General features: G+C 43.1%; 1 protein-coding gene across 1 annotated transcript in view; it reads right to left on the reverse strand.

The window, feature by feature from the left end:
• Positions 1–273: 273 nt before the first annotated feature.
• The window catches only part of LOC144672653 (calcitonin gene-related peptide type 1 receptor-like), a 139759-nt gene continuing 120552 nt past the window's right edge, over positions 274–19480 (reverse strand). The window contains exons 4-8 of the mRNA XM_078534529.1: positions 9496–9556; positions 7057–7123; positions 5772–5990; positions 4617–4658; positions 274–881 (exon numbers count right to left, since the gene is read on the reverse strand). Of these exons, the coding sequence (XP_078390655.1) occupies positions 675–881; positions 4617–4658; positions 5772–5990; positions 7057–7123; positions 9496–9556 (596 nt within the window). The 3' untranslated portion in view covers positions 274–674. The remainder of the gene's footprint in view (positions 882–4616; positions 4659–5771; positions 5991–7056; positions 7124–9495; positions 9557–19480) is intronic.

The following is a 19480-nucleotide window of genomic DNA, read 5'->3' on the forward strand; positions in this document are numbered from 1 at the left end:
CTCCACAAGCCCAGGAAATGTCAAGACCACTTTCGTCACAAAGTTCCTCAGGGTGTCACAGAGGTATCCAGCAATGAAAGCAAGTGGCTTGCCGATGTTTCACTTCTATGTGAAAAGTGCTGAAGAAATGTAAATCATTGTTGAAATGCTTTCGCAACTTCTGAAATTCCAATCCTAAGGCCTTTATTCCTGGACCGTGTTTTAGTGACCGGCCTGTCAAACTGTTCAGAAAATCTCACAATGACTGAGTCACAGAGTTTTATTCTTGGGGGCAGGGGGGGAGGGGAGAGAGGGAACCAGCTGCGTGCTCCAGAAATATCTACATATATATGTGACATAACAAGACTACACCTCAAATTCCTTGTAACCAGAGCACAGAGAGATTCCTGAGACACAGGATAAGGCACTATATAAAGGAAATGCTTGCTTTTCTTTCTCTATATTGCAGATATTGAAGGAAGTTTTAAAAATCATGTGATGAAAGCTCCAGGAATACGTTTAATCACCGTTGGCAACCCTAGATTCTTGCTCTGTAAATTTCCATCACAACCTGTAGAGTCCAAGTAAATCACTGTTGATAGGAAGAAGTTGAAGAAAGGTTTGCTAAGGCACTAATGGACACATTGGCATTGAAATGACAGGATTCATTAATGGCCTCAATAAGAGAGTGTCCCTCAGATGGGAATGCCTGGTACTTTCAGTGCCACAATCTCAGAGCAGCTCTTGCCGTTGGTGTGGTTGTTATTGGTGGTCTGTATGGGGGAATATCGGGTGAGCTCTGTCAAAGATGTCACATTGGAGTGAGAGCCCTCTGTGTTCATCAACTGGTGGCTGTACTGGACCTTGTACTTTGACCACTGCCTCTTAAACGCACTTTGCACCTAAAAGGAAAAGGCCCTGTTAGTTCAAGCACATCTAAGTGACCAGAATGTCAAACCATTCATGCAAATCCCACTCCGTGATGTCCCAAACCATCCCCAGGATTCCCGCAGGGTTGCCAAGGATTGGCTACAGGATTGGCCTGGAGTCTCCAGGAATCAATCTCCAGGACACTGCTATGTGCAGCCCTGGAGAAAAATGATCTGGACTTTCAAAAAGATTTTTGTTTTGTCATTTTCTTTTAACATTTCTCTTTACCAGGTATAAAAATATTGAAAATGGGCGGAGAAAAATGCTGTTTGGCAGACAGTCAAGCATCATCTCATTGGGTAATGAGTCTTTTTGCTTTCCAATTGATGGAGGAAGGCCGTGAGTCACAAGGATGGATGTGTTGGCCGACTAATGGCTGTAGTGATGTGTTGGCCGACTAATGGCTGTAGTGTGGGGCAAGTCATGTGATGAAAGCTTCAGGAATACATTTAATCACTGTTGGCAACCCTAGGTTCTTGCTCTATAAATTTCCATCACAACCTGTAGAGTCCAAGTAAATCACTGTTGATAGGAAGAAGTTGAAGAAAGGTTTGCTAAGGCACTAATGGACACATTGGCATTAAATGACAGAATTCAATAATGACCTCAGAGTGAAGGCACCCCTAGGTTGCAATGGCCTCAATATTATTGAATTTTACATCCAGTTTGAAAGGGAGAAGAGTGGGTCTAAGACTAGTGTCTTAAACTTAAATAAGGGCAACTATGTGGGGATGAAAGCTGAGCTAGCTGAAGTGAACTGGGAAACTAGGCTCGAGGATAGATCAATAGAGAAACAGTGGCAGACATTTAAGGGGATATTTGAGAATACTCGGAATAAGTACATTCCTACTATAAAGAAACATTCTAAGGGGAGGATCCACCATCTGTGGTTAACTAAAGTTGGAAAGCATCAAACTTAAGGAAAGAGCATATAACTGCGCAAAGATGAGTGGCAGGTCAGATGATTGGTCAGAATATAAAGAACAGCAGAGAGACTAAAACGTTAATCAGGAGAAAGAAATTAGAGTATGAGAGGAGGCTAGCTAGAAATGTAAAAACAGATAGCAAGAGATTCTACAGGTATTTAAAAAGGAAAGTAGTAAGTAAAGTGAGTGTTGGTCCTCTAGAGAGTGAGAATGGGGAGTTAATAGTAGATAATAAGGAAATGGCAGATGAAATGAACAAATATTTTGCTTCTGTCTTCAGTATAGAGGATACAAAAAACATTCCAGTAATAGCTGTAAATCAGGAGGTGGAGGGGAGAGAGGAACTTGGTGAAATTACAATCACTAAGGAAGCGGTACTGAGCAAACTGATGGAGCTGTGGGCTGACAAGTCTCCGGGTCCTGATGGACTTCATCCTAGGGTCTTAAAAGAGGAGGCGATTCAGGTAGTAGATGCGTTGGTGCTAATTTTCTAAAATTCACTAGATTCTGGAAAGGCTCCATCAGGCTGGAAAATAGCAAATATAACCCCTCTATTCAAGAAGGGAGGGAGATAGAAAACAGGAAACATTAGGCCAGTTAGCCTGACGTCTGTCGTGGGGAAGGTGTTAGAATCGATCATTAAGGAGGTTATAGCTGGGCACTTAGAGAAACTCAAGGCAATCGGGAAGAGTCAGCATGGTTTTGTGAAAGGGAAATCTTGTTTAACCAATTTACTGGAGTTCTTTGAAGGAGCAACATGTGCCGTGGATACAGGGGAGTCTGTAGACATACTGTACTTGGATTTCCAGCAGGCATTTGATAAGATGCCTGATCAAAGGTTATTACAGAAAATAAAATCGCATAGTGTAGTGGGTAACATATTAACATGGATAGAAGATTGGCTGGCTGGCAGAAAACAGCGTATACATAAATGGGTCTATTTGTGATTGGCAGGATGTGACAAGTGGAGTCCCACAGGGGTCTGTGCTGGGGCCTCAACTTTTTACAATTTACATCAATGACTTAGATGAGGGGAGTGAAGGCATGGTAGCTAAATTTGCAGATGACTCAAAGATATGTAGGAAAGTATGTTGTGAAGAAGACATAAGGAGGTTGCAGTCGGATATAAGTATGTTGAGTGAGTGGGCAAAAATCTGGCAGATGGAGTATAATGTGGGAAAATGTGAAGTTGTTCACTTTGGCAGGGAGAATAAAAAAGCAGAGTATTACCTAAATGGAGAACAGCTGCATAATTCCGAGGTGCAGAGGAATCTAGGTATTCTAGTACATGAGTCACAAAAAGTTAGTATGCAGGTACAGCAAGTAATTAAGAAGGCTAATGAATTGTGATCCTTTATTATGAGAGGAATTGAACATAAAAGTAAGGATGTTATGCTTCAGTTATACAGAGCATTGGTGAGACCACATCTCGAATACTGTGTGCAGTTTTGGTCTCCTTATTTAAGGAAGGATGTAAATGTGTTGGAGACGGTTCAGAGGAGGTTTACTAGATTGATACCTGGAATGGGCGGGTTGTCTTATGAGGAAAGGTTGGACAGACTGGGCTTGTTTCCACTGGAGTTTAGAAGAATGAGGGGTGATTTGATTGAAGTATATAAGATCCTGAACGGTCTTGACAAGGTGGACGTGGAAAGGATGTTTCCTCTTGTGGGTGAGTCCAGAACTAGGGGGCACTGTTTTAAAATTAAGGGTCACTCTTTTAGGACAGAGATGAGGAGAAACTTTTTCTCTCTGAGGGTTGTGTGACTTTGGAACTCACTGCCTCAGAAGGTGGTGGAGGTGGGGTCATTGAATATTTTTAGGACAGAGGTAGATAGATTCTTGTTAGGAAAGGGAATCAAAGGTTATTGGGGGTAGATGAGAATGTGGAATTCGAAACACAAACAGATCAGTCAGGATCTTAATGAATGGCGGAGCAGGCTGGAGGGGCCGAATGGCCTACTCCTGCTCCTATTTCATATGTTCTTATGAAATACTGCTGGCAGAGGAACTGCTGCCCTTGTTCATACCTTTCCAAGGAAAACAGTGCACATTAGATGGAAAGGGACAGAAACACTGGCCAGTTTTTTCAGCCTCCCTGGGCTGGATTTTCCTGAGGTAATGTGCTCCAAGTTGGGTTGTATAGCACTGGAAACAGCGCAGGAGTCTGATGTCGAGGCTGACCTACACCTCCCCACCTCAAACTGGAGTTTCCTGCTCCTACCTCTACAGGGAAGGCTGGAGGTTGCTGCTTCACTGGGAATAATGGTGGCGAGGTAGGGCCATCGGAGACCACCCAAGGATCGAACAAGAGTTAGCACTGGAGCAGCAGTGACAATCCTACAGAACAGTGTGTTTCCCAGAAAGGCCTCTCTAAGGTGGAAGCAACTAACGCTTTCTTAGTGGTAGAGATCCTCCCATGAGTCAATGCTGCACAACCGAGCAGTCTCCCGGGAGAAAACTAGCCTGGCATCATGCCAGGGCCAGGCACCCTGCAGCTGGGCTGGTGCTAATCTCGCCCTCTGAGTATAGTGGGCGCTTGCACTCAGTGTGCCCAGTGCTTTGCCACTGGCAGCACAGACTGGGAACTGGGGCACAGAGGTCAGGGAGTGATCGCCAATTCCTTAGAATTCACGGGCAGGAATCCCCGCTGATGTTCGAGCCCCGATTTCCGATAAGCAATCTTGGCCGGAGAGACGCCACGCTGGGAGCAGAAATTCTACTCGAATGGGTCCGGTCCAGCACTCAGTAACTCGCACAGATACTTGGAATCAAACTCACCTCTCTGTTGAAGAAGCAGAATATTGTTGTCACCAGTATCCCCTGTGAAACACAGCAGATTCATCTGTCATTAATCTGTACCCTATCAGCACATCGTCATTCCCCTGGTTCAGGCTGAGGCCAGCTCTACCAACACCCATCCCTTAACTGGAGTGTGAGAACATTCAGCCAGGCTTACACAACTTGCGATAGGTTCAGGTTAACCGATCTGGAAGAATGAAAAAGCTTTTGTGCAGGAACAGAGACTGTTCACAAAATTCTCCCTCCCTCTGGGTTAGTCCCCATCCACCAGCTAGTGGCTTCGGACAGTGCCCCCTAGGAATGCGGAGCCCTGTGTACGAGTCCCAGAAAGAGCCCCTGTTCCCTCTTTCCTTGGGGCAGGACCCATGGGAAGGATGCTGCTTGCGTTTGGATCTTGGCTGTGCCGTCGCAAGGTAGTGTTGAGAATTGAGCGTGTCTATGGTACTCAACAGACCTTGGTCTAGGTTGGGGATGAAGCAGAGCTGGGGGGAACCACAGGAATAGCTGGAGAAGGGAGTGGGCTGGATGGACAGATTCCAAAAAATTTAAAAAAGAACTAGAACGGCCAGAGGTTGAGGTACAGCCACATCCAGGCTCCATTTGGGTACCTGGTCGCCAACCCTTTTTATCTGAACTGTAGTGTTCATTCAACAAAATCAAGCAATTTCTCCTCTGCTATTGCCAGGGTAGTTGTCCTCATGAGGAATCACCCCAGGGTCACAGTTCCCTTCAGTGCTTTGGGCAATTGGCCAGCAGGAGTCACTGCACAGTGACCAGGAGCAGAGACCCAGGCTGGTTTTAATCTTCTCAGTCCAGGCGCACTGAGGTCAAGTAGAGCCCCTGTACCTGATCCAGCTGTGAGCAGCTCACTCAGCACAGGCCACGGATGGAGCCTGGGATCTTCCTGTCCCCTGTCTGGGCTCAGTACCACAATGGCGTTGCTCTTCCCTACTTGCCCGCCATTTTGACTAACTCCTCGCTGCTGATCGGCTGTATCCCCCCCAACGCATTGCTCAAGTTGTTCGCAGACGCATTATCAATAGGATCAAGCTCCCCCACCCTCCCCCAACTCAACAGGAAGCTGGGCATTGGCCTTGACATGGTGGTGCATAAGAAACATTGAAGGCACTTTACCTGATAATGCATAAAGATGTGCATCACATGATCATAAATCTCTCCAATCAGACGCCCTTCAGGCTTGGATGGAAACAGGACAAACTGTATCCCCAATAGCGGGACAAGGATCAGTGTCGCTCGGACAACCTTCATGTAGGCTTCGGACTGTGCCTGGTGAGTCACCCTCAGCTTGGTGATAAGAACTCGAACAATGTTGAGCAGAAAGAACAGATTGACCTGGGAGCCAAGGAGGACAGAGAGTCACAAAGAGGTGGGGAGCAACATCAACTGAATCAAGGGTCTCCCTCCAACGACCCCCCCTACCCCCTCTCCGCCATTCACAGCTTGTTCCTCACTTTCCACTGACTCATGTTCATGATAGGATTTCATGAGCACCAATTGCCCGCAGTAGTTCATCAAGTGTAAATTAGCTCGGGGTAATCTGACAGGAATACTGTTCCATGCAACTCACATGACAGGCATCACCTTCCTTAGCCCAAGGACACTGAGGGCAATGGTAGTGCCTCAAACCACTGCCTTGGGAGACCATTGATCTTCCTGGTGTCTATGGCTCAGGGGGAAGTGCATGTGTAACCTCTAGATTCATGCAATTTAGAAAACAGTCTCTTGATAGGACAGAACTTGCATCTTGCTGAAAAGAGAGACATGTCGCTGAAGCTTTTCATCTTGCACTCATCAGGGCAAATGCAAGAATGCCAAATTTCAAACTCTCACAATTTATACTGCAGGAGCAAAGAGTGCCGATTGGTTAGCAAGTCACTTCCGATTGGTCAGGGCATTGCCATGGAGAAAGCAACGGACAACGATAGGCTCTCCAAGCTCCTGGATCATTCAAAAAGGGCGCAAGGATTGAATATATTCCTTTTGTTTGCAGAGAATGGATCTCTGTGTCTGAATGTATGTCACTTCTAGCACATGTAAATGAGCCATGTTATGTTAAATAGGCTGTTAGTACAGCTATTAGCATACTCAGGATCTCCAGAGTAATTTATGGTAAACGAGACACTTTTTAGGTCCTAAAGTAGCAGCCTTTGGCCAGTTTGTGAGTTTGTACAATACACAGTGAACAATGATCTGATCAGGATAGCCAGTGTCCCATAGGATAACTTTGATGTGCTCTAATTCTGCTTCAAGCTTGCAAGGTGAGCAAATGGCTCAGGTCCTATTTACAAGATTGCCGATCAGGCCAATCCTATAGCGTGTAGAGCTAACACGTCTCTCGGCAAAACATGTCTCTCTTTTCAGCAATATTCAGTTTCAAACAATAGTATCACATACATACCAGTAAAGCAGCACAGATTGGGCCATGAACAATGTACAGGAGGTGAGTGTTTGAACTGATCCAGCAACTAGACAGAATGAAAGAGCAGATTCAGATGCTGACAAGGTCAATCCTCAACACATTTCATCCAGTCATTGTCCAGACGCGGCACAGTTGATGCATTATTGAACTGATCCTGGGGAATGACGCACTCAACACTGCAGAAAGTGATGTCCTCAGCTTGTTTGCTGAGATGTAATTGGCTGTTCCTGGATATGTAACTTGGCGCCACCCAGAGAATGGAACCAAAAAAGGAAAATTGGAAATGGAGAGAGCTGATGGAGGGAGCAGAGCTGGCCGAGGTTGCAGGGGGCAGGAGGGGATGGGGGCATTCACAGAATGAAGGACCATATTGAGGTCGGGAATTCAGTATTCTGCACAGAGAACAGTCAGCAGGATGAAATGGGATATTAAAACTGACAGGGAAGTGACAGAGTCTCAGGAGTGATGCTTTGTGAATGTGTTGGATTCTGCTCTGTGTTGTAACCTCAACAGGTCCCTGAATAAGGCACAGGTGAAGCGACTGAAGAGGGGCAGGCGCTCTTAATTCTACTTGAAGTTCCTCGGCAACCCCTTCTGCCATCCGACTTGGCTAGACTTGGCTCGGTTAATGGCGTTACCCAGGCTGGAGCCTGAGGAGATGGGCTAGTGTTCTGAAATGGTTTGGATTGCTTCGGGGTGAAGGGCTGTTCAGGGAACTGTGTACGGTTCGATCTGTGTGATCAGGCAGGAAATGGCGGAGCTGGTTTGCTGTGAACTCAGACCCTGCAATCACATTGTCATAGGGGGGAGGTCATGGTGTCGTGATATTGTCACTGGACCAGTGATCTAGAGACCCAGGGTAATGCTCTGGGTTCCAATCCCACCACAACAGATGGTGGAAAATCTGGAATTAAAAGTCTAATGATGACCATGAAACCATTGTCGATTGTTGTAAAAACCCATTTGGTTCACTAATGCCCCTTTAGAGAGGGAAATGTACCATCCTTACCTGGCCTACATGTGACTGCAGACCCACAGCAATGTGGTTGACTCTTAAATGCCCTCTGAAATGGCCTAGCAAGACACTCAGTTGTAACAAACCACTTCAAGGGCAACTAGGGATGGGCAATAAATGCTGGCCCAGCCAGTGAAGCCCTCAGCCTGTGAAAAAACTCAACACAGGCCCTTGACAATGCAGAAACAAAATGGTAGCTAGCTCTCAAAAAACAAGGTTCACAACCAAATTCTGAACCCAAAACATTCCAAGTGAAAATAGATATGCTAAATACTCAGCTACTTCATGTTTGAGTGGATCAAAGGGTAGAACTTGCTGTATGGCCTACTACTGCTCCTATTTCTTATGGCCTTAATGTGTACTAGATGCTGGAACAGCATTTTTGCTTGTATATTTATTAATGTTGGCATTGAAAGTCATGCTGCAAGAATGAGTTGACCATCAGCCAGTGAATGTTGCTACTTTGTTAGGAACGGGTGGTGACTGAGAACAGCCCAGATCGCTCGCCTCACCCACTTCATGTTATGTGTTTCCATACTGGGCTCTCAATGGGAAGTGGATAGGAACCTCCGGCACTCGAGGGCAAAGGACAAGTTGGGTCAAGCGGCTTTCAAGAGCAGAGCTGGTAAACAGAGTTGGAGCAAGATTGAGGCGTGGGATTGAGAGCGAAAATCTCTCCCGTTGGCAAGAGGGAGAGAACCCTGTCCCCCATCTTTCAGATACCTGTTGAGGGGGGTATTTGGATCAGTGTGTGTGGTCTGGGTGTTCGAGTTTCTCTGAAAAGCTTGTGAGAGTATAGAGAAGGCAGAAAAGGGGAGGTTTTACGGGAATCGAAATGTAAATGTTGGCAAGCCCGCGAGATCGATCCCAGGCCGGCAGAACAGAAAAGGCTGAGGCACTTTGGCTCCAGTCATTATCCAGTTTCACTCCGGCAGAGACCAAAATGGCTGAACTAATCCTGACCCTGGCTCAGCGAAGGAAGCTTGCATTGAGAAGACTGCCCTCCCACCACACTTGTACCAGCAGAGGGATATGGCCACTCTCCACTGTAATCCTGTCCATCGGAGTTACCTCGCCTGATGTCACACAGGATTCTATCCTGTGCCTTCAAAGTGCTCTCTTCATCTCATGGGCCCTTCTTCATCGCAAAGATCTCGTTAACCTGCTTTTCAGTAAATTCCTCCTCTCCTGCTTTTCCCTTGACTCTTTGCCCAGTTTGCTTCTCCCTATCCCCATCCGATCGCCCATTTTGGGGCTGGTTTGGCTAGATTCCGTTTTGCATTTTTGTAGGATTATCCCACCCACCTACTGCTTGAAGCATCCCCCTTGGCCTGTGACACCTCACAGTAACAAAGCCTAGTTCCCATCCAGAGCCTAAGATGAGCAATGAAAGATGTCCTTACTTGTCGTTGAAGTATTTGCTCCGGGCAACTACGTGTATGGTGGCAGGAACCAATGGGAACCCTGGAAACAGGGAGACAAAGTGTCAATTACGCACTCCCCCATCAGAGAAATCAACAAGACGACACTGGACCACATGACACAATTTTCCACCAATTATTTGAAGGGCTCAGTGTGGCACTGAAATGGAGGAAAGTGGGAAGGAGCTTTCTACAAAGAGGAATGAAGGACAGGAACTGCTCAACGTGAAGAGAGGAACGATGAGCCTCGGCTTTACCGATAGTTTGTGTCGTGTGCATCTGAGTGTTGTAGGGGGCCAGGAGGAAGTGACTCCTTCTCACTGCAGAACCACTAAAGAGGAGGCTGGCTGGAGACGGTGGAAATAAAGAAGAGCGGCAGAGAGGGTCTGGACCTCATCCAGCCAACGATTTGAATGACCTGACCAGCTCAAGAAAGGTCAACAGCCAAACCCTGCAGTGCAGTCCCTCCCACGCTGTCTCAGCACTCTTCCTCCCTGCCCCCTCCACGACACTCACCTCAGCACCAATTAAGTCGGCTTGACCCCACCCCCTCCTCTCAACCTTTGAACATGCTCAATCCCTGCTTCCTGCCAGGAATCTCGCTCCCCAGCTCAACTCCTCAATCACCTGCACTCGCTCTCGCTGCACACCCTGAGAGGGTACCGCACCGCCATTGCTCAAAGGCACACCATTCCCGCTCTGTACGCGTCTGCTAGATTCGTGCCGTCACCACGTGCACTGCATCCATCGGGGGCACACGCTCCTCAGAGACCCCCGGCTCTCTGCCATACAACCCCTGCAAGAGAGGAGAGTGGGGAACACCAGAGGGAAGGCAGTGACCCGAGGAGGGCCACGGGGTGGGGGGATTGCTGAAGTTTCTCCAAAGGAGGAGGGAGTGCTCAGTATCGGGGTGACCTCAAGTGCCTCGAGTATTGGTGATGCTGAGGCTGCAGTCCTTCAGGCTCATATCACCCCCAAAACACTCTCAGTGAGCCTCGGAGCATTCCCTAACTCTGATCATGTCTTTATTCAGCTTTAGCAACAGGGGGAGATGGTGGGGCTGGTGGTGTTTTTAACTGGACTAGTAACCAGAAATACAGGGTAACGCTCTGCGGAGCTGGGTTTGAATCCTGCCAGGGCAGACGGTGGTGGTATTTGAATTCAATAAACATCTGGAATGAAAAGTCTGATGACTGTGAAACCGTTGTCGATTGTCATAAAAACCCATCTGGTTCCCTAAGGCCCCGATAGGGAAGGAAATCTGCCGTCCTTACCTGGTCTGGCCTACAGCCAAGGTGGTTGACTCTCAAATGCCTGGAGCCTACACCACATGGACTGCAGTGGCTCAAGAAGGCGGCTCACCACCACCTTCTCAAGGGCCCGCGCCCCATAACGAAACAATGAAAAAATCCTCTCACTTGCCATTGGCAAGGACAGAGATGCAGTGAAGAGGAGGGACAGCAGCCGCTGCCTGAGGTAGTGGCAGACCTGCCACACTCGCTGCCCAGAGCAGAAAGAGATGACGGATGAGAGCAACTCAAATAGATGTGGGGTGATGCTGTGGCTTTAACCACTTGGTGGAACATGGGGCAGGTGAACCCTCGGGGAAGGGTAACCAGACAGCCACTTTGTAGACTCTGGATGAACATATGTACTAGATTCAACAGGCTGGTAGATGGATGAAATCAAGCCTTCCAGGCTTTCACTGACCTCCACTCTGCCCACCACACCCCTCTCCCCACCCCCCCAACACCCTGTCAGGCAGGAGGGCTGAGGTTCCAGTGCTCCAGAGGTGAGAGGATGGCTGAACAGGTAAGACAAGCACAGAGCTTTCTCAGTACATGTCTGCATATCTCACTTCCATCCCTTCGCCCAATAGGTAACATGGTGCCTGGACACCAGCTGCTCCACACTCAGTGATACAGACCTCACTCCAAAAGCCAGTGGTCATCAGCCAAGAAATCCACACAATGCTGAAAAAATACAGAACAGCTTGCCACTGATAGTGCATACGCTACTGATTTTATATAAACCACTGATTCTGCAGAACACACTGATTCTATACAACCTACTGATTCTGTAATACCCGTGATTGTGTATAAACCACTGATTCTGTATAAACCACTGACTCTGTATAAAACACTGATTCTGTATGAATCACTGATAATGTATAATCCACTGATTCTGAAGAAACCACTACTCCTGTAGAAAACACTGATTCTGTATAATCCATTGATTCTGTAGAAACCACGGATACTGTATAAATCACTGATTCTGAAAAATCCACTGATACTCTATAAACCACTGATTCTGTCGAATCCACTGATTCTGTCTAACCGACTGATTCTGTATAATCCACAGATTCTGTATGAACCACTAATTCTGTATAAATCACTGATTCTGTAAAAACCACTGATCCTGTATAAATCACTGATTCTGTGGAATCCACTGATTCTTTATAAACCACTGATTCCTTAGAAACCACTGATTCTGCAGAAACCACTCATTCTGTATCAACCACTGATTCTGTAGAAACAACTGATTCTGTATAAACCACTGATTTTGTATAAACCACTGATTCTGTATTAACCACTGATTCTGTGTAAACCACTGATTCTGTATAAAACACTGATTCTGATGAAACCACTGATTCTGTAAAAAAACACTAATTCTGTACAATCCACTGATTCTGTATAACCCACTGATTCTGTAGAATGCGCTGATTTTGTAGAAACCAGTCCTCCTGTTGAAACCACTGATTCTGTATAACCCACCGATTCTGTTTCATCCACTAATTCTGTAGAATCCACTGATTCTGTATAACCCACTGATTCTGTATGAATCATTGATAATGTAGAACCAACTGATTCTGTAGATTCTGTATCAACCACTGATTCTGTAGAAGCCACTGATTCTGTATAAAACACTAATTCTGTATCAACCACTAATTCTGCAGCAACCACTGATTCTGTAAAAACCACTGATTCCGATGAAACCACTGATCCTGCAGAAACCATTGATTTTGTATAAAACACTGATTCTGATGAAACAGCTGATTCAGTAAAAACAACTAATTCTGTAAAAACCACTAATTCTGTAGAATCCGCTGATTCTGTAGAATCCACTGATTCTGTATAACCCACTGATTCTGTATGAATCACTGATTCTGTAGAATGCACTGATTCTGTAGAAACCAGTGCTCCTGTTGAAACCACTGATTTTGTATAACCCACTGATTCTGTATGAATCACTGATTATGTAGAATCCACTGATTCTGTAGATTCTGTATAAACCACTGAATCTGTATAAATCACTGATTCTGAAAAATGCACTGATTCTGTATAACCCACTGATTCTGTATAAACCACTGATTCTGTATAAAACACTGATTCTGATGAAACCACTGATTCTGTAAAAAAACACTAATTCTGTACAATCCACTGATTCTGTATAACCCACTGATTCTGTAGAATGCGCTGATTTTGTAGAAACCAGTCCTCCTGTTGAAACCACTGATTCTGTATAACCCACCGATTCTGTTTCATCCACTAATTCTGTAGAATCCACTGATTCTGTATAACCCACTGATTCTGTATGAATCATTGATAATGTAGAACCAACTGATTCTGTAGATTCTGTATCAACCACTGATTCTGTAGAAGCCACTGATTCTGTATAAAACACTAATTCTGTATCAACCACTAATGCTGCAGCAACCACTGATTCTGTAAAAACCACTGATTCCGATGAAACCACTGATCCTGCAGAAACCATTGATTTTGTATAAAACACTGATTCTGATGAAACAGCTGATTCAGTAAAAACAACTAATTCTGTAAAAACCACTAATTCTGTAGAATCCGCTGATTCTGTAGAATCCACTGATTCTGTATAACCCACTGATTCTGTATGAATCACTGATTCTGTAGAATGCACTGATTCTGTAGAAACCAGTGCTCCTGTTGAAACCACTGATTTTGTATAACCCACTGATTCTGTATAACCCACTGATCCTGTATAATCCACTGATTCTGTAGAATCCACTGATTCTGTATAACCCACTGATTCTGTATGAATCACTGATTATGTAGAATCCACTGATTCTTTAGATTCTGTATAAACCACTGAATCTGTATAAATCACTGATTCTGAAAAATGCACTGATTCTGTATAACCCACTGATTCTGTATGAACCACTGATTCTGTAGAATCCACTGATTCTGTCTAACCCACTGATTCTGTAGAATCTACTGATTCTGTATATACCATTGATTCCGCATAAATCACTGATTCTGAATAAACCACTGATTCTGTATAAATCACTGATTCTGTGGAATCCACTGATTCTGTACAAACAACTGATTCAGCAGAACAATCTGATTCTATAGAACCTACTTATTCTGTAATACCCGTGATTCTGTATAGACCATTGATTCTGTATAAACCATGATTCTGTATAATCCACTGATACTGTATAAACCACTGAATCTGTAGAATCCACTAATTCTGTATAAACCACTGGTTCTGTAGAATCCACTGATTTTGTACAACCCACTGATTCTGTATAACCCACTGATTCTGTATAATCCACTGATTCTGTATAACCCACTGATTCTGTATGAATCACTGATAATGTAGAATCCATTGATTCTGTAGATTCTGTATAAACCACTGATTCTGTATAAATCACTGATCCGGAAAAATGCACTGATTCTGTATAACCTACTGATTCTGTACGAATCACTGGTTCTGCAGAATCCACTGATTCTGTCTAATCCACTGATTCTGTAGAATCGACTGATTCGGTATAAACCACTGATTCTGTATAAATCACTGATTCAGCAGAACACGCTGATTCTATTGAAACTACTTGTTCTGTAATACCCGTGATTCTGTTTAGACCATTGATTCAGTATAAACCACTGATTCTGTAGAATCCACGGATTCTGTATAAACCGCTGATTCTGTATAAACCGCTGATTCTGTATAAACCACTGATTCTGTAGACTCCACTGATTCTGTATAAACCGCTGATTCTGTATAAACCACTGATTCTGTAGAATCCACGGATTCTGTATAAACCGCTGATTCTGTATAAACCACTGATTCTGTAGAATCCACGGATTCTGTATAAACCGCTGATTCTGTATAAACCGCTGATTCTGTATAAACCGCTGATTCAGTACAAACCGCTGATTCTGTATAACCCACTGATTCTGTATAAACCACTGATTCTGTATAAACCACTGATTCTGTAGAATCCACTGCCTCTGTATAAACCACTGACTCTGTATAAACCATTTAATTAGTATAACCCAAAGATCCTGTATAACCCACATTATAAACCACTGACCCTGCAGGAACCACTGATTCTGTATTAACCACTGACTCTGTATAACCCACTGATTCTGTATCAACCACTGATTCTGTATAACCCACTGATTCTGTATCAACCACATTCTGTATAACCCACTGACTCTGTATCAACCACTGATTCTGTATAAACCATTGATTCTGTATCAACCACTGATTCTGTATAAACCACTGATTCTGCAGGAACCACTGACTCTGTATAAACCACTGATTCTGTAGAAGCCATTTATTTAGTATAACCCACTGATCCTGTATAACCCACAGTATAAACCATTGATCCTGCAGAAACCACTGATTCTGATGAAACCACTGATTCTGCACAAAGAACTGACTTTGTATAAACCACTGATTCTGTATAAACCATTGATTCTGTAGAAGCCATTTATTTAGTATAACCCACTGATCCTGTATAACCCACAGTATAAACCATTGATCCTGCAGAAACCACTGATTCTGATGAAACCACTGATTCTGCACAAAGAACTGACTTTGTATAAACCACTGATTCTGTGGAATCCACTGATTAAGTACAAAGAACTGACTCTGTATAAACCACTGATTCTGTAGAAACCACTGACTCTATATAAACCACTAATTTTGTATAAACCACTGATACTGTAGAAAGCATAGATTCTGTAGAAACCACTGATTCTTTATAAACCGCTGATTCCTTAGAAACCACTGATTCTGTAGAAACAACTGAATCTGTATCAACCACTGATTCTGCAGAAACCACTGACTCTTTATAAACCACTGATTCAGTAGAAACCACGGATTTTTTCTAAACCACTGATTCTGTATAACCCACTGATGCTGTATAAACCACTGATGCTGTATAACCCACTGATTCTGTATAAACCACTGATTCTGTATAACCCACTGATGCTGTATAAACCACTGATGCTGTATAACCCACTGATTCTGTACAAACCACTGATTCTGATGAAACCACTGATTCTGCAGAAACCATTGATTATGTATAAAACACTGATTTTGATGAAACCACTAATTCTGTAGAATTCACTGATTCTGTATAAAAAACTAATTCTGTATAATCCACTGATTCTGCAGAATCCACTGATTCTGTATAATCCACTGATTCTGTAGAATCCACTGATTCTGTATAACCCACTGAGTCTGTATGAATCACTGATAATCTAGAATCCACTGATTCTGTAGATTCTGTATAAACCAATGATTCTGTATAAATCACTGATTCTGAAAAATCCACTGATTCTGTATAACCCACTGAGTCTGTATGAATCACTGATAATCTAGAATCCACTGATTCTGTAGATTCTGTATAAACCAATGATTCTGTATAAATCACTGATTCTGAAAAATCCACTGATTCTGTATAACCCACTGATTCAGCATAAACCACAGATTCTGTAGAATCCACTGATTCTGTCTAACCCACTGATTCTGTAGAATCCACTGATTCTGTATGAACCATTGATTCTGTACAAATCACTGATTCTGTGGAATCCACTGATTCTGTATAAACAACTGATTCTGCAGGACACGCTGATTCTATAGAACCTACTTATTCTGTGATACCCATGATTCAGTATAGACCATTGATTCTGTATAAACCACTGATTCTGTAGAATCCACTGAATCTGTATGAACGACTGATTCTGTATGAACCTCTGATTCTGTATAAACTACTGATTCTGTGGAATCCACTGATTCTGTACAAAGATCTGACTCTGTATCAACCACTGATTCAGTATAAACCACTGATTCTGATGAAACCACTGATTCTGCAGAAACCACTGATTCTGTATAAACCACTGGTTCTTCAGAAACCACTGATTTTGTATAAACCACTGATTCTGTATAAACCACTGATTCTGATGAAACCACTGATTATGTGGAATCCACTAATTCTGTACAAAGAACTGACTTTGTATAAACCACTGATTCTGTGGAATCCACTGATTAAGTACAAAGAACTGACTCTGTATAAACCACTGATTCTGTACATGCGATTGATTCAGTATAAATGACTGATTCCGTAGAAACCACTGATTCTGTATAATGCACTGATTCTGCAGAATACACTGATTCTGTATAAACCACTGATTCTGTATCAACCACTGATTCTGTAGAAACCACTGATTCTGTATAAACCACTGATTCTGTATCAACCACTGATTCTGTAGAACCCACTGATTCTGTATAAACCACTGATTCTGTATCAACCACTGATTCTGTATCAACCACTGATTCTGTAGAACCCACTGATTCTGTATAAACCACTGATTCTGTATAAACCACTGATTCTGTATCAACCACTAATTCTGCAGAAACCACTGATTCTGTAAAAACCACTGATTCTGATGAAACCACGGATTCTGCAGAAACCATTGATTCTATATAAAACACTGATTGTGATGAAACCACTGGTTCTGTAAAAACCACTAATTCTGTAGAATCAACTGATTCTGTAGAATCCACTGATTCTGTATGATCCATTGATTCTGTATAAATCACTGATTCTGTATAAACCACTGATTCTGTATAAATCACTGATTCTGTGGATTCCACTCAATCTGTATAAACAACTGATTCTGCAGAACACGCTGGTTCTATAGAACCTACTTATTCTGTAATACCCGTGATTCTGTATAGACCACTGATTCTGTATAAACCACTGATTCTGTAGAAACCAGTGCTCCTGTTGAAACCACTGATTCTGTATAAACCACTGGTTCTGTAGAATCCACTGATTCTGTCTAACCCACTGATTATGTATGAACCATTGATTCTGTATAAATAACTGATTCTGTATAAACCACTGATTCTGTACAAAGACCTGACTCTGTATCAACCACTTATTCAGTATAAACCATTGATTCTGTATAAACCACTGATTCTGTAGAATCCACTAACTCTGTATAAACCACTGACTCTGTATAAACCATTTATTTGGCATAACCCACTGATCCTGTATAACCCACAGTATAAACCACTGACCCTGCAGAAACCACTGATTCCGTAGAAACCACTGATTCTGTAGAAAACACTGATTCTGTATAAACCACTGATTCTGTATCAACCACTGATTCTGTAGAACCCACTGATTCTGTATCAACCACTGATTCCATAGAAACCACTGATTCCATAGAAACCACTGATTCTGTAGAAACCACTGATTCTGTATCAACCACTGATTCTGTAGAACCCACTGATTCTGTATCAACCACTGATTCTGCAGAAGACACTGATTCTGTAAAAACCACTGATTTTGATGAAACCACTGATTCTGCAGAAACCATTGATTCTGTATAAAACACTGATTCTGATGAAACTGCTGATTCTGTAAAAACCACTAATTCTGTAGAATCAACTGATTCTGTATAAACCACTGATTCTGTAGAATCCACTGATTCTGTAGAATCCACTGATTCTGTAGAAATCAGTGCTCCTGTTGAAACAACTGATTTTGTATAACCCACTGATTGTGTATAACCCACTGATTGTGTATAATCCACGGATTCTGTATGAACCGTTGATTCTGTATAAATCACTGATTCTGTATAAACCACTGATTCTGTATAAATCACCGATTCTGTGGATTCCACTCATTCTGTATAAACAACTGATTCTGCAGAACACACGGGTTCTATAGAACCTACTTATTCTGTAATACCCGTGATTCTGTATAATCCACTGATTCGGTATAAACCACTGATTCTGTAGAAACCAGTGCTCCTGCTGAAACCACTGATTTTGCATAACCCACTGATTCCGTATAACCCACTGATTCTGTAGAATCCACTGATTCTGTATAACCCACTGATTCTGTAGAATCCACTGATTCTGTATGAATCGCTGATAATGTAGAATCCACTGATTCTGTAGATTCAGTATAAACCACAGATTCTGTATAAATCACTGATTCTGAAAAATGCACTGATTCCGTATAACCCACTGATTCTGTATGAATCACTGGTTCTGTGGAATCCACTGATTCTGTCTAACTCACTGATTCTGTATGAACCATTGATTCCGTATAAATCACTGATTCTCTATAAATCACTGATTCTGCAGAACACGCTGATTCTGTATAAACCACTGCCTCTGTGGTATCCACTGATTCTGTACAAAGAACTGACTCTGTATAAACCACTGATTCTGTATAAACCACTGACCCTGCAGAAACCACTGATTCTGTAGAAACCACTGATTCTGTATCAACCACTGATTCTGTATAAACCACTGATTCTGTGGAATCCACTGATTCTGTACAAAGACCTGACTCTGTATCAACCACTGATTCTGTATAAACCACTGATTCTGTACAAAGACCTGACTCTGTATCAACCACTGATTCTGTATAAACCACTGATTCTGTAGAATCCACTGACTCTGTATAAACCACTGACTCTGTATAAACCATTCATTTAGTATAACCCACTGATCCTGTACATCCCACAGTATAAACTACTGACCCTGCAGAAACCACTGATTTCATAAAAAACACTGATTCTGCAGAAACTACTGATTCTGTAGAAACCACAGATTCTGTAGAATCCACTGATTCTGTACAAAGACCTGACTCTATATCAACCACTAATTCTGTATA

The sequence above is a fragment of the Cetorhinus maximus genome, chromosome X (assembly GCF_964194155.1).
Source record: "Cetorhinus maximus chromosome X, sCetMax3.hap1.1, whole genome shotgun sequence".
In the NCBI taxonomy this organism is placed as follows: domain Eukaryota; kingdom Metazoa; phylum Chordata; class Chondrichthyes; order Lamniformes; family Cetorhinidae; genus Cetorhinus; species Cetorhinus maximus.